Here is a 19,828-nt window from a genome sequence, read left to right as displayed (position 1 = left end):
CCAAGAATTACATCTAGCCTCCTTCCTAAATGCCGAAATCCCCCACAGCACCCCAAACTCAATCTGAGACTAAAGTTGATTGTCTCTGAAGGCCCCCCACCACCAACCTCCTTTAATTACTGATTTGGGATCCACTATTTTTGGTTGATCCTGGTTCCTTTATGGTTTAAGCCTATCCCAGGCCCAGAAATTATAGCTAGGAAAGTTACATAAAATACCAAATCTCTCCAACAGCCAAGATCCAAGCCTTCAACATGGAAACTAGCCAGAAGTTTAGTGCTGTTGGGAACTTGTGCTAGCTGATAATATCATCAAACCTCCAGTTTACACAATTCCATATTGCCTGATAAAAAGCAATGCAATAAAAAAACCTCAAATGACTTGTCAACATGTCAACTGCTGTACTTCTCCATTTGCTATGTTACCCTCTCTGCATGCTTGGTTCTGGAGCTGTTACTACATGCGTGCTTTGACAAACTTTAGAGAAGCAAGAGTACAAAAGTCTTGGTTTGGGGGAGGTTGTGTTTTTTTAACTACTGGTAACAATTTTGGTTATTCTGGTTTGGTCGATGTATTTTTCATGGGATTCTCTCTTAAAATTCCAATTCTATATATGATCTCAGACGCCAAACATATTTAAATTCCAGAGTCAAGCATGATTGCCCAGTTACACAGTTACCCTCTAAAAAGTACAGAATGGGCTGAAAAACGGAAAAATCCTTATGCTGCTATACTTTATTAGTACTCAGTAGTACAGTGCTCTCTCCAGGTCAGCCAAAGCAAATACATGCTGGATATTTAAAAACGAACAAACAAACAAAAACCCAACATCAGTAATATTTCATTGTTTGGGGCTGCAAAGAATTGAGCACCTAATAAGACAGAGCAGCCATTTTTCATTTTCAGTGCCTTGGTTTGTAAGTGTAGTAGGGAAGGGGAACCTATAGTAATTGCAGATAAAGTGTAATTACCTGTATGAACAAAAGCAGAAAAAGATGAATATGCAAGCATCCCATTTGTCATGAGAGGCACAGGGCTAGGAAACAACAGGGCCGCCCAGAGGACTCAGGGGGCCTGGGGTCTTCGGCGCACTTCGGCGGCGGGTCCCAGAGCGAGTGAAGGACCCACCGCCGAATTGCCGCCGAAGACCCAGAGCGGAAGAAGCCGACGCCACCGAATTGCTGCTGAAAACTCTCGTGGGGGCCCCTGAAAACTCTCGTGGGGGCCTGGAGCAAATTGCCCCCCCCCCAGGCAGCCCTGGGAAACAAGTGAGCACGGTATCCCATGGTGGAGGTGTATTGGGCAGAGGTGCACAGACCAGCATAAACAGAACCTGCCAACACAGCATTGGGCTCTAGAAGTGTTCCTAGTCCCTCAGGACAGCAGGGTATTTCAGCATGAGCATGACTGGGTTTAATCTATCCCTAAGCCTCTCATTTGTCTGAAGATCTCTTCCTTGGCGGCACCCTCTCATTTCCTTGGTTTCACAAATTTCTCATAAACCTTGAATGCCAGCAGCTGCAGCATGTAATCGTAAAGCAAATAAACACAAGGGCTGGAATGAGCTCTTTCCAAATGGAGCTCAGGGAAAAAGCAAATCACATCCAGGAGTCCCAGCAATGGCCAGAGACTACAAGGAAAAACAGAGCCAGGGCAGGAGTCCAAAGACTGCCTTGTACGTAGTATGACACTGCCGGCAAGTGCCTCCGGAGCCAACAGGAGCCTTTGGTTCTTGTAAGAAGCACCACATAGGCCAAATTCTCTTCTGATGCATATTGGTGCAGGTGCATTGAATTCAATGGAGCGTGGCTAATTTAGACCAGCAGAGAATTTGGCCCAGTGTATCACTTGAAATACAATGAGAGAGATTAAACAAACATTTATTCATTTATCCCCACTTTGGACTGAATTAGCCCATCTGTGTTTACCCAGACTGTGGGTGTGGCGTGATAAGGGCTAGTATTTGTGGGTAGGTGCTGGGAGATCTTTGAATTGGATTTCACCATTAGCTAATTGTTTTATGCACATGGGGTGAGGAGTAGCTGCTGCCTGAGTATTTGTCTTGGACACAAATGAATTTGTAAATGAGTGTCTTGGGTGCCCAGAGCCTAGGATAGGCAGTTTTTAATATGTACTAGATACCAAACAGCAAGAAATTCATTAATAAATGCTATCTATAGTCCACATTAGCACTTCAGAGGGAAAAGTTCACACCAAAATATCCTGGATCCATCCCTCACATCCCGGAGTACTAGATTCAGCTCCAAAGAGCCAGAAAAAGAAAGAACAAGTCGGGGGGCGGGGGGGATGGAGGGGTGTCATGCTTGAATTTCTGGAGCTCTTACTTTAATGAGGGTGCCATCTTCACCTTGGGATCCCTTGTACAGCTTCTTCTGCTTCCCACTGCTTATGTTGAAAATCCTGAAGGTGACACAAGCCAGAACTCATCACATCCATGCATGGTTCTCCGTTTCTTCTCACAAGCCTCCCCCCCCTCTCCATGACAGGCCTCCCTACACAGTCACTGTACGGAATGGAGCGGTAGGATGTAGGGCAAGTGGCCACTTCAAGGGGAGCACTATATTGGCCATAATTCATAAAGCTCATAATCATTTAAATGGTTAAAGAAACAGCCTGGGAGCTAGCATGGTGGCCCAAAGATCACATTATTCAGTATCAAGTCAAAGACGTGGGTTTGAATTAACACTCTTTCTTGATTCTCATACTGGTAAAGTGAAGAGTATGGAGCAATCAGAAGAGAGGGAAATGAACCTCCCAGCACTTAATGAGAGCTATTGGCCATATATTATGAGTGGCACTAACCAAACTCTACTCAGCTGTCCCAGCAGTAAGACAGCTGTGGCTAGGAGTGCTGGAACAATTTGTACGGGGGGGGGGAGGGGGCGGGGGGTGCTGAGAGCTATTGAACCAAACTGTAAACCCTGTAGTATATGATGGAAACCACTTCAAGCCAGGGGGTGCAGCAGCATCCCAGCACCCCTAGTCCAGTACCTATGGCTGTGGCCCATTCATGAAGAGGCAAGTTATATTTAGGGGTAGGAGAGTAGGGCTTCCATTTAAGCAGCAATGCAACCCAGACCACCTATCACTGCCCAGCTCCTGGGAGCGCACCAAAATCCAACCACATATGAACCAACCTGATGTTACGGTCTTGACAGCCAATAGCAGCATATTTCCAGCTGGGGTCAACATCCATGTCATACAAAGTGGTCTTCCTAACGACGTGGTGTGTCCGGGTAAACCGGACCCCTTCGCCCGTCTGAGCACAGGGGTTAAAAATTAGTGAAAGCCAAGTAGTTAACCAGTCAATTTTTTAAATGTGCATGACTTCCTCCCAAGCAGCTAGCCCGCACAAGCAAACCACCCCCGACAGTGACTCCTGCTGGGAGAGGCGGTGTGGAGGTGCAATGAAGTTCTTCCCACAGCCAATGCTCTTGCACCATTCCCTATGATGACTTCTGCTGGGAAGAGGAATGGGTTCCCTAACCATTCCCTACAGTGACTGCTGTTAAGAGAAGCTGGGACTGGAGCAGCTGTGCACTTCCTTGTGGCAAGCACATTTAACAATCTCCTACATTGTCACATTGGAAGAGGCTGGGACTGGAATAGCAACAAACACTGCTCCCACACCATTCCTTGAAGGAGCTGCTCGGTGCAGAGGTTATAGAAAAGCATATGATGGCTATAACTAAGTTACCTTCTGTGCAGTGCGGAAATAGACACTCTTATCCGCGCCACAGCTGATCATTCGCACCTTCCCATCGTTGGCTGGAAGAGAGAAAAAATAGAAAGGGGTCAGTAAATGAATAGGAACCCAACAAGCAATGGAGGAGATTATGTTCTATTTACCCATTCCTACTTGCCTATACCTGCCCCCTGCTCCTGTAAATCAGCCCTGCAGGATGGCGCACAGAACTGCAGAAGCCTTCTCTTTCCTAGAGAAGGAACAGTCTCCACCACCACTAGCCCAGAAGGCACCCACAATGAATTCCACGTAGGCCTCAGTGAGCAAGCAGACCCATCATGCAGCAGGTAGATATTTGATTCTGCAATGTCCCTCAACACTTTAACATCATTGTAGTGCCCTTATTCTCTGGATACCACAACGCTCCCTCCTGATGTGGGTGGAAAAGGTAGCTCTGTGCTGCTGATGAGCTGAGAACAGCTCATAAACCAGAGGTGGGCAAACTACAGCCTGCGGGCCACATCCGGCCCATGGGACCGTCCTGCCCGGCCCTTGAGCTCCCAGCCGGGGAGGCTAGCACCCAGCCCCTCCCCTGCTGTCCCCCCTTCCCCGCAGCCTCAGCTAGCCATGCCGCCAGCGCTCTGGGCAGCTGGGCTAGGAGCTCCTGCCGGGCAGCACGGCAGCATGGCTGGCTCCGGCCGGGCTCTGAGCTGCATGGTAAGGGGGCAGGGAGTGGGGGGGTTGGATAAGGGGCAGAGGGTCCTGGGGGGCAGTCAGGAGACAGGGAGCAGTTGGATGGGGCAGAGGTTCGGGGGGGGGGGCAGGCGGTTGGATAGGCGTGGGAGCCTCGGGGGGCCTGTCAGGGTTGTGGATAGGGGTCGGGGCAGTCAGGGGACAGGGAGCAGGGTGGTTGATTAGGGGGTGGGGCCCCAGGAGGGACGGTTAGGGGTGGGGGGTGTCGGGAGGGGGCGGATACGGGGCAGGGGCCAGGCTGTTTGGGGAGGCACAGCCTTCCCTACCCGTCCCTCCATACAGTTTGGGAACCCGATGTGGCCCTCAGGCCAAAAAGTTTGCCCACCCCTGCCATAAACATATGCTGCACTAACTGACCAATCCAACTTAGGGTGTCTTTCTTATTGCCACTCCCATTTCTGCCTTTGAAAGACCAGACTTTCCTGCACTGCCAAAAAATAACCTCCTTAGAAACCAACTGTAGAGCCTAGAATTTGCTTCCCGCTCCATGTGAAGAAAATGACAATCTTTCCAAATTTAGTTAAAGAGGCTACATTCAGTACTGGTAGAAAATGGACATAACTTCAGCGTCAATGAAACTGCACCCACATGCACCAGGGTCGAACCTGGCCACAGGGATGACATGGTGGTCATAGGTTAGTGCACTGCACTGCCCTGCCATCTGAGAGACTCAAGTACAATTTTCAGTCCCTGCCTGCCACTCCTCCAGCCGTCAGTAACTAGGAGAGCTGTGAAGGCACAATGCTCTGCTGCTGAGCAGTGTGAGGAACTCTATTCCCCCACAGTGACCACCTGCCCTATTTTCTAAGCCAATTAATGCTGGCACTGCTACATTTTGAAGAGACCCTCAACCCAGTCTCTCTCAGCCGGGAGAACAGGAGTGAGATGTAGGCATTTGAGATGGGTTTATTAAAAAAAAAAAAAAATCATTAGAGAATGTGACTCTCCAAAGAAATATGGAGGGAAAGGATAAGGTGATTCTGACCTTTCTAGTTATGGAAAGGGAGGAAAAGGTGGCCTGATCTGTCCAAATGATTAAAAGGTTAAACATATCTACCTGCGAACTTCACAGCTGTGATGTGAGAAGAGCAGTATTCCTGCTGCTGTTGGGATCTCACTCCTGCCAGTACAGAGGGGACTACAGGATCTCTTACCTGCAAACTGCACAGCTGTGATGTGAGAAGAGCAGTATTCCTGCTGCTGTTGGGATCTCACTCCTGCCAGAACAGAGGGGAGTACAGGATCTCTTACCTGCAAACTTCACAGCTGTGATGGAAGATGAATGCTCATCTAGTGTCTGCTGCAGGCTGTACTCCTTCCCAGCATCCAAGACGTGGATCAGTCTGTCCCGACTGGCTGATGCCAGGAGCTTCAACCCTACCAAAGATTTTACAAGAGGGTGAAACCTTCACTGAGAAGTAATCTGCTCCTTTGGTCATGGTTTTAAGCATCCTCTCAAGTTAGGCTACAGAAGATCATCATAGATTAGTGCAAGTAAACAGATGTGCACAAGGAAATGTCCCCGGGCTTTCCAACTGTGATAGGGGAAGTAATGATCTGTGTCTACCTGCATTCATACAACAGCAAGATGAGGAAGTCTGCTTCAAACTTACGACCTTTTTTGCAATGCGACAAGCCTCTACTCTGCGAGCTAACAGAGGTCATCAGTAGGGGGTTGTTACACATGATGGTCAGAATGGAGTCATTTAGCAACATGTACACAAGCCAGTACATCATAAGGGGTGCACAAATAACCAGTGGAAATAAAGGCTCTGCCCTATCTTACCTGTGTCAGATTTGGAGTACTCCAGGCAGAGGATCTCAGAGTCATGGGCTTCCACCTTCAGCATTTCCCTTAGGGACTGCAACTCATGGATCCTGAAATAGGACACAGATGGATTTCAGTGTGAAAGTGGAACCACAGAGTGAAAAATGAGAGACACAAACTATGCCCATCCCCAACCCGACCCCATCCTAACTCTCCTCCAGAAGCCCTGGGGTTACCTGAGAGTGCCTATCCTGTCGCCCGAGGCCAGGTGCTCTCCGTTGGGGCTCACACACAGTGTGCGAATCCCCACCTTCGTGTCCAAGGCCTGGATGTCAGCCTTGTCTGCGCTCCCACCAGAATTGTAATCAGTGTCCAGCAGGGCCTGAGTGTTGTCATCCACATAGATGATTTTCATCAGGTCCTTGGAAAGAGAGAAGGGACCAGTGAAGTATCGAAGTGAAGCAGCGGAAGGCAGACTCCTCATGAAACTGGAGCGATGGCCAATGCATTCCTTTCAGTGGCAGTAATAAGCAATATGTCCCATCTGGGAGTGAAGCCCACAGCAGCAAGCCACTCAGTAATGGGGGGGGGATAAGTGGAGGGGGGAGTCAGCACAGCAACGTCATACTATGGCCCTTCTACAGGAGTTGGACAAAGCAAGCAGCCTTGGTGCTGGGAACAAGCTGCATTTCCTGTGTCACCGATAGACACCTGAGGGCTAGACAGTACTAGAATGGGTTGTGGTGGAAACGACTTCGAGTGTTCTTTAGTGATAACATGAGATGAGCCAAGACATCAGGAATCTCTATTGCAAAATAGGCAGGAGTCTGTTACATGGAGTGCAGATTGCTCAGAAAGGGAGCTGGAGAGTTGGCTGGTGTAGCAGCTCCCTTAGGTCACATAACTGGTACAGAAGCAAATTGCTTGAACCAACCATTGTACTGCATGAGTTTCTTCTACTTTAACATCACTGTTTATACATAGTGAGAAAATGAGAGTCAAATGGTTCTGAATCGAGATGCCCAATTTCTACAGAACACCCTTTTATCAACCCTGACAATTGGAAGCATTACAGAGCTGGGACCTCAGAGAGAAACAGTTACACTGTCTTCTGAAGCATCTGGGATGAGACCCTCTGGAAGAGACCAGCGTTGGTGAAACATTGATCTGTTCTGGAATATGAAGTCCTAAGACTCTTACAAAATGCTATTATTTATCTGTGCAGTTGGTCTGCCCCTACATTTCCCCAGGTCCGAGTAACTTCCCAGACACACATCGCCCCTTATGTGACCTGTGGGCCCTAAAGAGGGCACTCGTGTGTAAGAGGAAGGAGGGAACCAAAGGCCACTGCAGAGTCTGGGGTCTTACATTGCTGAGGATGTTCCGGTGCAGAGCTGTGCCATGGATGTTGGAACTCTCTGTATTCCACAGACGGATGGTGTTATCAGAAGAGCAGGTGATGAATGAACTTGGGGGCAGGCAAGACTGATTGCTGTCCTTCACTTCAGGATACACCTAGAGGCACGTAACAAACAAACCGTAAGTGAGACATCATTGTGCCTGGTAGTGTAGTTACCAGAAGCAAGTTCCAAAACAAGGCCAGACCAGATTTCTACCTATTTGATAGAGGAGGCAGATGAGAACAATAGGAACTCAGCTTACCTAGAATGAATTCAGTCACAGACTGGCTGGCAAATCACAGCTTCATGTTCATTCCAAATAAACAAATGCTGAGTGGAGTTACCTGGATATAGATGGTCCCTTGAATAAGACCCTCTGCTTTTTTCTAGCCCAATGGGAGGGGAGAGAGCCAGAAACCCTCATCACTTAATAGAGTTCAAACACAGATCATAAGAGGGCAGCACTGGACTGTTACCACAATCATTTGATACTGGAACACGGCTGGAGTTATCTCAAGATTTGATCCACGAGGAGAGGTTAGAAATAAGATATACAAAAGTGCAGAGGAAAAGCCCCTGCCTGTTCCCTTTTCACATTGTCTTCCCTCCATTTCTGACCAGGCATGAGAGACTTGTGCACTTACATGGTGTAAGTAACTCCATGAAGTTTCCTACCTCCTCTTCACAAACACCCCCCTAACTACATGGGCTGGAAGCAGAGTCCCTTACTGGGAAATATAGGCAGTCCCCATCTTACACTGCCCCTCACCCCAGTATGTGGACACCATTCCTAGCCAGTCTTTACCTCAACACTCCACACGCAGGAAGAGTGGTATAAGGCAGAGTAAACCTTGCCCACTTTCTTCGGGTCCTTGACATCCCACACATACAGGCTGTGGTCATTGTAAACGCACGATAGCCACTGGTTGGTAGGGTCGAAGGTCAAGGCAATTGTATCTGGATACTTGGCATCCACCATACCAGAGAAGAGACGGCTGTGGAAAGACAGGACAACAGTCGGGTTAATTTCTGTAGCAGTGGGGTGAGAGTGGGGACACAAGACTTGAAGCTAAAATCCTCCGGGAGGGAAGAGTTTGGCGCTAACCAGAGGAAGGAGTATACAATGGTGTGGGAGTACAGTGAGTAGTTGGGGAAGTAACCACAATCTGCGAGGTGGAGAATCTGCCTGTTGTGCCAGTATAGCAGCCTCTTTCCACACTAAAAAATAAAAGTCCCAAGAGGGGCCTAAACTTCCTACGGTGGAGGGGCCAGTAGGACTGACTGCAAGGCTTGATTTCCTTTACTTCACACTCCAGCTATTCCATTCACAGCTCAATTCAGACTCTCACTCTGCAGCATACCTGAGAAATAGACAAGACAAGAGAGCCATCAGATTTTGGACTCCTAGTCCTTCCCAGTGCAGACACCTGGGAGCAAGGAAGGGAGAGAATGGTATTGCTGGCAGCGAAAGGTCTCAGGCACAAACAGCTGGAGTTAGAGGTAGCAGTGTAGGCAGCAAGAACTCCTACTTATATTCTAGTCTCCCAGCTGCCGGAGGGAAAAATAAAAGCTGAAATTAAATGGAGTAAAATTCCTGATGGAGGAGTCCTGGTGCATCACTCTGCCGTGCAAAACAATCAGATTATAGTGCCAGGGAGACTTCCTGTTTCAGTGACGTTCTGAAACGACCTTCCCATAGGAGGAGCGGGGGCAACCAACCTCGCTAGTTTTAAAATGGAGATTGGTGAGTTTGTGAACAGGATTATTTGACTGAGTTACTCGTGACAGCAGGAGACTGGACTTGAGGACCCAGGAGGTCCCTTCCAGTGCTATATATTCATGTTTCTATGAGACCAGGGCCATGTTGTGGGACTGAAGGAGCTGGATTACAGGGTTAGGGTGCCAGGTAATGAGGAGAGAACCTCAAATGGTTAACATCAGACAAGATGGCAGCGGTTTGGTTATTTTTACAACCCTCTTTGCTCTGCAAAATTGGGCTGGAAGTCACATGAAAACAGGCTCACTTAGTTCTTAGCCTGAAGTTAGGAAAAATTATTTAAAAAATTGTAAACATTGCAAAACCTCAAATAAAGGTTCCACTCAGTTTCAGCTCTAAAACCCAAGTGAGGATATAATTAACTTCACCTAGCATTGATCTCATTAAGAACCAGAGCCCAGTGCGGATTTAAGGCGGGAGAGACCAGAGAGATGCCCTTTAAATGCAGAAATTGTCATGTTGTGGTTAGAGCAGCAGACAGGGAGTTAAACGATCTGGGTTTTACTCTGAGTACGACCACAGAATTGCTATCTGGCCTTGAGCAAGTCGCTTCTCCTATCTGTGCCTCATTCTCCCCATCTGTAAAATGGAGCTCACCCATACTGCTCTCACAGAGGTGTTGTGAAGAGTGTTTGCAAAGTGTGTGGACGCTGCAGACACCTTTGTAAAGGCGGGCACCTACTATCCTATCTTTACAAGTGGAAAAGATGAGGCACAGACAGATTAAAGTGATTTAGCCAAGGCCAGGAGTCACTGGTAGAGCTAGGATTGGAGTCCAGGAGATCTGACTAACCGCTTGATCAAACTGCGCGGCCAAAATATACCCTGCTTCTACTGCAAAGTCCTAAAATGCTCTAGTGAGCACTTGTAAGACGAGAAGCTGAATGCTCTGGGCAGAAAGCAGCTGGTGCCCAAACAGCCATTGTCCTCTGCTACAGGATGGTTGGGTAGAGGAGACAACATAGGATTCCATAGGAGTACAAGAAGAGCAGCATGGCACTGAGGGGCAGGGGGCGGGGCGGCAGCTTTCCATTGAAATGCATGTTTGAGTCAAAAACCCCACCACAAACAGACATGTGTCCCCGCTGGACCCCCCAGGAAGGAGGATTAATGAGAGCCCGCAGGGGAGAACACGACCATGCCAGTCTTGATGAGAGGAGAAATGACACAACAGTGTGGGGGAAAATCCATGTAAAACAATGACCTCAAAATAAAGTGGGGCTACCCCAACACCTCAGGGGCTCCCTAGGGCACAAGCAGCAATACGCAGTCATTAACTGATATCCCCAATTACAGAAACATCTCTGCTTTCAGACCAAGGGGGAGTGTATGAGCAGCGAATCACATTTCAATTAAAGGCACACACCATCACCACAGACAAAGGAACAATTCATTCCAACATCTACATGTCCAGTATGAACCCCTCCCACTGTGGGTCAGGGCGGTTCATTAGACAGCCAGTCGCCAACATGCCTAATGTATCTGGAAAAGAAAAGTGTACGGGCTGTGGAAACATCCCTTTCCTCGGGGTGGATCCCAGTGGATATTTGTTTCAGAGTAGTGCTGTAGGAGTGCAACAGAAGATTTGGTTGTGCTCACGCATTTCAAGCAGGGAAGAGCTCTCTCCAATTTCAGCCTCCACAGACTGAGTGATAATCATGCATAAAATAATTTACTTAGGAAGGGTCTGCTCAAAGGCCAACATCTGCACTTCAAAAAGTGATACTCCTTTTAGCCAGTTTTACAGCAGGAGGGAGACGGGGGAGCAACGGGGACAGGAGAAAACAGAACGCACAAGACAGAGGGAATAAAGACTAGAGGGACAGGCAGGAGATTTGAGTGCCCAAGGACATTGGTGGAAAGCAAAACTCCCATGAAAGCCTATGTTTCTCATATCAATGCTGCTTTATAGTAAAGAGGAAAGTCTGCTGGAGGAAAAACCCTAGGGTGCAAGGCAAGGGCAGGATCACAAATCACACATTGTTACTGCACCTGCTCTGCCCATCCAAGCTTCTCCAGTCTCCTACCACCCTTCCTATAGTACCTGGCTTCAGTGACGCTGGCAACGTCCATTCCCAAGAAGTGCGGCTTCGGCAATGTAGTGACGAAGTGAAGGTTCAAAGGGTTAAAAATCCGCACCGTGCCATCAGCGCAGCCACAGAAGATGTAGTCATGGTTCACAGAGATACAGTTCGCCACAGTAGTCTGAGAAGGACACAAAATCAACCAAGACGAGTGGGTCTCTCTCTCTCCGAACTGCCATGTAAACGACAGAGCACGAAGCACTCAAGATCAGAAAGAAGTGAAGTGGAGTGAAATGAAGCCACACAGTTTAAGGAAAAGCCTGAAATCTGGATTTCCTTTCTGAGGAGCATCCAAGCCAAGGTCTGCTGTAGGGTCCGCTCAGTCAGAATCAGGAAACAGCACCAAGGGCCCGTTCCACTCGCTGGTGCAAATTCATGCAGCTCGATAGATTTCAGAGGAGCTACGTGGATCTACACCAGCTGGGGATCTGGCCCTGAACATCAATTACCTTGTACCCTTGAGGGGAGATGTTCAGCATCATGATTGGGACCCTGCAACTAGCTCCATACAAGTACATAAGCATGCTTCCTGGTACAGAGGGGGCCAACGTGGGAGAAATGGAATTGTTCTGCTCACTGCTGAGATTTGTACAAATGGCAGAAAATGATGGAGAAATGGGGTGAGGTCAAGGCAAACACTTCATTCTAACTTACTGTGAAGCTGTCTGTGTTCTGAGCAGGAGTGAAAAAGGCAGATTTTAGAGCAGAAAGGAAAGAAGAAAAGACACGTTTCACTTGGGGAAGCATGGAAAGATTTTGCCCTGGTGTGAATACCCTGGATCCATTTTGCTTTACAGTTTGGGTTTTCTCCCTTTAATTGAATATTAAAATCTTTGCCAACAGGCCAGGCTGGTGGTCTTGCAGCAGCACAATACACTACCCCGAAGGGGAGAGCTGAACTTGAGACTCTGGCAGAGACTTTTGCTTCTAGAAGGGCAGGGGCCACTGGAGAAGCAACTTGTGCCACCCCTGAGGGGATGGAGTGCCTCCCACACTCTGCTGCTACCCCATCCCCCCTCCTGGACAACTCAGGAGTGACATTTATGGGTTCCTAAAGGAAGCCACATCCAGCCTTCCCACAGCCACAAGGACACATCACAATGTTGAACCTTGAGGGCAGAAGCTTTTTAGGAATTAGAGGATCTCCTACATAAAATCCCTTTCCCAACTGGCCTTTAAGCAAAAGACTTCATTTCTACCCCCAGGCTCTGGTTTCCCTAGCACACACCACTGCTTTGTGCCATGCTTTAATGGAAAACATTAAAAATAATAAAGAAGCAGAAGTCTCCAGCTCTCTTCACATGCCAGGAGCTCTCACTGGCAGCAGCTTGTGGCCTCAGGATGTCCCCACCCCTTCCTCCCCCCAGGTCAGTGGGCATTGATGTACATGGAAAGAAGACCTGGAACTCACCCTCAGCTCCACCCACTTGTCGAGCAGCCTCTTTTCATTGAATTCACAGAGGAGGCCGGAAGAGGTGATGCAGAAAGTGCTGTCTGCTTTTTTACCCCTTCCGCAGGCCACATCCGTGAAGAAGTTGTTTCTCAGCTCCCCTAGCAAACCGGAGCGCCCTAGCAAGGGGACTGTGGCATTCACCTACCAAAAAAAATAACCTGTTAGAGAAAGAGAACTGAACATTGGAGTAGAGAGAGTTATGAGTGATCTAAAGAGACAGGCTGTGATGGGGTCACTTGCTGCAACTCCACTGCTTGTAAAATGTAGCAGGACCATCAACAGCAGCAAATCAATGAGACAGAGCTACTTATGTGTCTGCCATTGGCTGACCCAGGTCAGTTAGCCAATCACAGGAAGAAACCTGGGGGATAGTGATGCCTGGTCTTCCCTGATGATCAAAACAGATCTGACTTGCACTGACATATCAGTGTCAATGGAAGATCCATGGTGTGAAATGTGAAAGGCTATCCTTGTGTGGATGCAGCTTTGCAATAGACAGACAGACAAACTAGCACATGGGGTTTTGGCCTCCCAACAGCAGCAATAGAAGCCACTACATGACATTTTGAAACATGCCCCTCGATATCTCAAGTCACACACATCCAAATCAAAGAGCCCCACGTCCCTGCAGTGTGAGGGGCCCAGAGATGGCAGCCACATATACGAAGAACCATTGCCATGAAGAAATGGACGTGCTGTTGAATAGCACCAATGCCAGGGTACAACAGAACCTGATTTGGCTGCCATGCACAGAATCCATGAACCACCTGCACTGGCATACAGGAAACCTGGGTTTGGGTGCCAGACACAACAGGCACTGGATAATGGCACAGTGGAGGTTACATCTTGAGAGACAGTCAAAGACTAAAGCCGCTTCACACAGGAAATCGAAGATCAATTCTGAACGGGAATTCCTGTTCCCCACAGACTGTGGAACTAGCTTATGCCATTATAGAAGCCACAAAGGCCCCCGCTCACTGCTTCTTCTTTCTACTTCTCCTGTCCCCAGCTCTCACCTTGGAGGTTTTGCTGTCATCCAGGTACCAGAACTTGATGTGGCGGTTGCCAGCTGTGACGAAGTAACTGCAGTCCTCTGAAAATGACACTGCTGTCACTTTGCTGGACACCTTGTTGGCCGCCACCACGATGTTTTTCTGGAAAGACAATTGTTTCAATAGCTCAGGTGTCTTGCTCAATAGTCTGTGTATAAGGCGGCTCATTTCAGCTACAGGTGTTATGTACGGTAGGCACAGATTCAAAGTCTGTCTGAACACAGGCTGGGAGGATGAACCATCTGCCAAACCTTCCACTACTTATGGCGCTCTGGCAGTTTGGACATCACACTTTTACATTCAGTCGTGCTACTACATTGTCTCAGCCACATAATGGTTCTCGGGTCACTAGTGCCTACAGCAACACGGTCATCTGCACCTTGGCTATTTCATAATCACAGGGCACTCAGAACAAAACATACTTCCCTTTCTAAACACCGAAAGCACATGCAGGCCAATACTGGCTGGAGTTTCTTTAGCCCCAGGGCAGCAAGGGTGGGGGGCACTGCTCGGGATGGGCAATAGGTATTTTCCACAGGGAAATACCATAAATCTCTCCACCTGGGGAGTGGAAGAGAAGTCATAGGGCAAAAGGAGAGGTGAACATGCTGCTTCTGTCCAGCCCTAGGGAAAAGAAACAGAGCAGCTACACCTGAGGTGATTCTCCCCTTCATGCACATCAAATAACCAAGGGAAGAGGTGGTGCAGGAATGGTATTTCCAGGGATTAGTGGCAGAGAGTGGATTCAAAGATCTTGCCTCTCTCCCATCTCCCTCATGGGTTTAAATTCTTGATCTATTTCCTGCACTACTTCGTGGTCAACCAGACACTCACTCTGATCAACATTTCAATTTCTCATTCCTCCCTCAGAAAGTCATGAGCCCCATTTCCCCCTTCCTTCCTCCAAAACTAGCCCACCCTCAGCTCAGAAGTCGTCTCATTCGGCTCAGAAGCTGTCTCATTCCAGAGGGCTTGTTGGAGGTCAGCAGCAGAGCACTGTCAGAGGAGTAGGGGAGTGGAGAAGGCTAGACTCTGCCACCAGCAGCAAAGCAGCATTCTTTGGCCCAGACTCCAGGGCCTCTTGCACAGCTTCCCCCCAAACAGCAAATGCACCTGGAGCCCTCCCTGTCCTCACCATCAGGGTGGCTGCTCTGGCCTTTCCCCATTTGGAAACTAGGGAGCACCTCAGACAACACTTGGTTGCTGCAGCTTGACCAAACATCTGGGTCAGTCTCCCAGACTGGAAGACAGGGATATCACAGCAGCCGTTCCTACGACCCTGTGCCTGAGGAATGATCGTCTTATGGTTAAGGCACTACACTGGGACTTGGGAGATCAGGGATCAGTTCCTAATTCCGCCACTGATTTCCCCTGTGACTTTGGGCAAGGGTTCTGAAGATACGCTTTAGTCAAACACAAGTTAGGCTCTAGTCAAACAAGTCATTGGGCTCAATACAAAGGTAACAGTGGAAATTTAATGGCCTGTGATAGACAGGTCAGACTAGATGATCTAATGGTCCCTTCAGGCCTTAACCTGTGAATCTATGAAAAATCTCTCAGTGTGTCAGTTCCCCATCTGTAAAATGGGGATAACAATACTTACCTTCTCCTGCCCTGTCTGTCTTGTCCATTTAGACTGTAAGCTCTTTGTTGCAGGCACTGACTCTAATGTACAGCGCCTGGCATGATGGGACCTTGCTGTCAGGGGGAAAACTCTAGGCACTACTGTAACATAAATAATAGTAGGAGAGCAGAAACCATAAAAATCTTGATTGTTGAGGTACAACATTAAATCCCAGCCTTACTCTACATTACATCCATCTTCAAATCATTATTTTTGTGTGCCTCATTGAGAAGAACTTGAAGACTGAACACTAGATTTTCAATGACCACAAGGACACCAATGTTTTAATGTTAAGTTACTTGTCTACAAGATTAGAAGCAGGACAAAAACACTAGCTGTTATATTTCAGAGTAGCAGCCGTGTTAGTCTGTATCCACAAAAAGAACAGGAGTACTTGTGGCACCTTAGAGACTAACAAATTTATTTGAGCATAAGCTTTTGTGGGCTACAGCCCACTTCATCAGATGCATAGAATGGAACACACTGGAAGAAGATATTTATACATACAGAGAACATGAAAAGGTGGGAGTAGCCATACCAACTGTAAGAGGCCAATCAATCGAGATGAGCTATCATCAGCAGGAGAGAGAAAAAAAAAAAAAACCTTTGAAGTGATAATCGAGATGACCCATAGAAGGTGTGAGGATATTTTAACATGGGGAAATAGATTCAATTAGTGTAATGACCCAACCATTCCCAGTCTCTGTTCAAACCTAAGTTAATTATATCTAATTTGCATATTAATTCAAGTTCAGCAGTCTCTCTTTGGAGTCTGATATAGGAGATGATCATGAAAAGACAGAATCTGAACTGTAGAATGAGAAAGGTGATGGAATGGTTAACAATATTTCAAGGGAACATTGACCTACAGCTGCATAAAATGAGATTAACAGATATGGATATAAAAAAAATTAAGATGGCTCCCAGAGAGGACTGGTTACCTGCAGAGGTACAGGAAGCTGACTCAAACTTGTGAGAATGTGATTGTCCAGTTCTATTACTAACACGGAGGTCCCCCTAGTAGATACATGTTTATCATGGTCATCATCAAATATTTATATAATGCTGTAAATTCACACAGTCTTTAAAGCACGGCCTTTATTCCAACATAACATTGCACCTCAAGTACTATTATGGCCATTGTCACAGTCATAACTGATCACCTCCATACAACCGCACTCACAGTACATTTTAGGTGAGTATCTAGTCCCCCCCTCCTTGCCTCGGTTTATGATGTTTCCATCTCAAACACAACAAAAGCAAATTGTTCTCCAGCATCTGTAACATGGACCACACAACCAAAGTAAAACAGATTCCTGGTTTGTGAGAGTTCCTACTCCCCACACCACAATCTTAGTTTGAATCAGTTTCCAACAGTCCTCTGGAAAAAACACAAAGAGTATGACAAAGCCTAATAGCCTTCTAACTGGCCAGGAAGATGTAACATATTGTCGAGAACAATCTTGCACTGGCTCCTTGAGGATGGACTAGATGATCCAATCTCAATCCATCTCTAACTTGTCTGAGTGTATGAATGTCAAAAGGGGCAGAGAATGAAAGAGCTATAACCAGATTTATCCCCAGACCATCTTTGGCCTTGCACAACATGGCTTTTCCTACCATTAAGCTGATGATCTTGCACACTTACCTTCCATGACCACACGTTGACAATCATGTCGTGCTGGTACCCCACTGAGACAATGTATTTGGAGCTGGGGGAGAATGCCACACAGGCCACGCCATACTTGTGTTCATGGAGCTCAGCCACCTGGGTCCGTTCAGCCACATCCCACACCCGAACAGCTGGCATGTGCCCACTCTGAAGGGGTGATTCGGAGACAGAGAGCAGTGAACATAACTCATAAGGCTAGTTGTGATGGATTCAGATATGCAACATCCCCACACATTTTTCCAAGCACACACAACTTGGAAGTCAATCCAGGACTAGATCACAGCTCAACCCGTAGGCATTCTATGGCCCTTTACAGTGGAAGTCAGAAGTTTAATGAATTTGCTGATTTCAGCAGACAACTGAAAGGGATAATAATAAAAAAAAACAAAAAACAAGAAAGTGGAGCACCATTTTGCACACATCTCTATTCTCTGTAATGGAAACCAGTAACACATGGTGACCTTTAGAGGTCTCAGTACAGGTCCCAGTGGCCAGGTGTTCACAACACAAAAACGGACACTGTCACACTCATTGGCAATTTCTTTGGGGTGGATCACAGGAAATTAGCAATCTTCTCATTCCAAAGGTAGTCACTCCATATTATATTTGAGGCACATAGATAGAGCAGTATCTGGGGTGAAATGCACTCCCCTTCTTGCTGCACTTGTTCTGTGGATAAAAATAGTCTCTACGGATGTCAATGCAGCACCTTTTGCCAGCACTAAGTCTCCCTGAAAAATCATTTATTTAGTTATTTAAAAGTACCCTTTATTTTACAAGACCGGCAGAAATCCTTGCCAAGTATATGATTAACAGGGAAACCCTACTCAACGGCTTCCTCAAGATTTCACATTGAAGCCTGTCAAAAAGTAGCCTGCAAGATAAGATCTCCATGGCAACAAGGCAAAATGGTGTCTTTTCCAGTCAGGATAAAGCAAGTCACTTGCTCACCTGAAGGGGTGGCAGAGTTGATGGAAAATCAAAACCTCAGAAACACGGAATGCAAGACATTTAATTATCTTGCTTTGCAGCTTTACCTAGAATGTGATTGGCCTGGAAAAGCACAGCGGTCAGATTTTAATTTACTCAGCTCAGCTTTCACCCCGACTGACAGAGTTCTGTCCTCAAGGTTACAGTCAAGATGGTACAAAAGTCAATAGAGCTACTCTGCAGAGCACTTACACTAGTTAAGAAACCAACGTCTAAATCTTCAGCCCCTGGAGACTTTAACAAATTGAATACACTTTAAATAATTGAATAGATGCTACCACCAGTGAGGTCTATCAACTCCCATGGGACAAGCAATTTATTCCTATATGGAAAGCCGCCATCTCCTCAGCATTTGAGATACTCAGACCAGAGATAATACATATGGAGGGATGAGGGTCAGCCTCCGTGCTCTCACTGAAGAAAATCCAGCCATGCACCAATTTAATGTCACTAGGCGGAACTGGTACACTCAGCCTGCAAGATTCAGACTTCACAAGCTGATCACTCTTTAGTCAGCTATTACCAGTCTATACTAACTGCAGAACTTCAGGAGCAGTACTAAGGAAAGACTAAGTGCTGCCATCAGCAGGGGGCACTACATGACAAGATGAACACTCAAAATTAATGCTTTTGAGAGGACCCACAGAAATGGCTGTAGAGCTGGTCAAAAAGGTAAATTATATGCTGCAAAACAACTCAAATGAAATGAAAATTTGCCATTTCATTCTAAATTTTCCCGTTCTATTGTAGTTTTTCAGCAAAAAGTTTCTAATCAAAAAGTTGTGTGTTGTATCAGTGGGAAAATAACCACTAAAGTTTTTATTCTGCCGTTCCACCCCTCAATGGTGGGGGAGGGGAGAAGTGAAAGTGGTGTTTTCCCCACCAAAATAAAAATAAAAACAAAATAACTTTCCAAAACAAATCTGAGTTTTCATTTTGAAATTTTTCGTTGAAAAATGAAACTTCAACCAAAACAAAAATTATTTTGGTCTAAAAACAAACCCATAAGGATAATTTTCAGCCAGCTCTGCTCTGTAGATATAACCCACTGGTAAGTGTCACTTTCAGGTCCTCCTCTGTGCCTGATAACTAACAAGCTAACTTCACCAGCTTGGTCAACACACTGGGGATTGAACCAGGGACATGCAGAGTTTAAAGTATGAGCTGCTACAGCTTGGGCCAGAGGGCTCTAGCTGAGGGTGCAACAGACTTGTACTTAGAGCTGGGTAAATAATTGATTTTTCAGTTTGATGGCTAAACCAAACCAAACCAACAAAAACCCTCCAAAATTTTCAGGGGCGGGGGGAAGGAATCATTTCCAGTCAAATTATGTAATTCAACCTGAAATGAAACATTTCGTAATAGGTTTCAGAGTAGCAGCCGTGTTAGTCTGTATCCGCAAAAAGAACAGGAGTACTTGTGGCACCTTAGAGACTAACAAATTTATTAGAGCATAAGCTTTCGTGGACTGAAGTGGGCTGTAGTCCACGAAAGCTTATGCTCTAATAAATTTGTTAGTCTCTAAGGTGCCACAAGTACTCCTGTTCTT

General features: G+C 46.8%; 1 protein-coding gene across 3 annotated transcripts in view; it reads right to left on the bottom strand.

The window, feature by feature from the left end:
- MAPKBP1 (mitogen-activated protein kinase binding protein 1) overlaps positions 1-19,828 on the bottom strand; it is a 133,537-nt gene that overhangs the window by 30,820 nt on the left and 82,889 nt on the right. For 2 of the 3 annotated variants that reach the window (XM_034769137.1, XM_034769136.1), the window contains exons 6-18: positions 17,266-17,436; positions 13,958-14,095; positions 12,900-13,082; positions 12,143-12,160; positions 11,449-11,609; positions 8,433-8,622; positions 7,596-7,742; positions 6,464-6,648; positions 6,246-6,337; positions 5,711-5,836; positions 3,719-3,789; positions 3,159-3,280; positions 2,346-2,421 (exon numbers count right to left, since the gene is read on the bottom strand). In XM_034769137.1, coding sequence (XP_034625028.1) covers positions 2,346-2,421; positions 3,159-3,280; positions 3,719-3,789; positions 5,711-5,836; positions 6,246-6,337; positions 6,464-6,648; positions 7,596-7,742; positions 8,433-8,622; positions 11,449-11,609; positions 12,143-12,160; positions 12,900-13,082; positions 13,958-14,095; positions 17,266-17,436 — 1,680 coding nt within the window. The remainder of the gene's footprint in view (positions 1-2,345; positions 2,422-3,158; positions 3,281-3,718; positions 3,790-5,710; positions 5,837-6,245; positions 6,338-6,463; positions 6,649-7,595; positions 7,743-8,432; positions 8,623-11,448; positions 11,610-12,142; positions 12,161-12,899; positions 13,083-13,957; positions 14,096-17,265; positions 17,437-19,828) is intronic. The other variant, XM_034769135.1, reaches the window with a different exon arrangement.

Source organism: Trachemys scripta, chromosome 4, assembly GCF_013100865.1.
Source record: "Trachemys scripta elegans isolate TJP31775 chromosome 4, CAS_Tse_1.0, whole genome shotgun sequence".
NCBI classification, from domain to species: domain Eukaryota; kingdom Metazoa; phylum Chordata; order Testudines; family Emydidae; genus Trachemys; species Trachemys scripta.
This window is presented reverse-complemented; position numbering and strand designations above follow the sequence as displayed.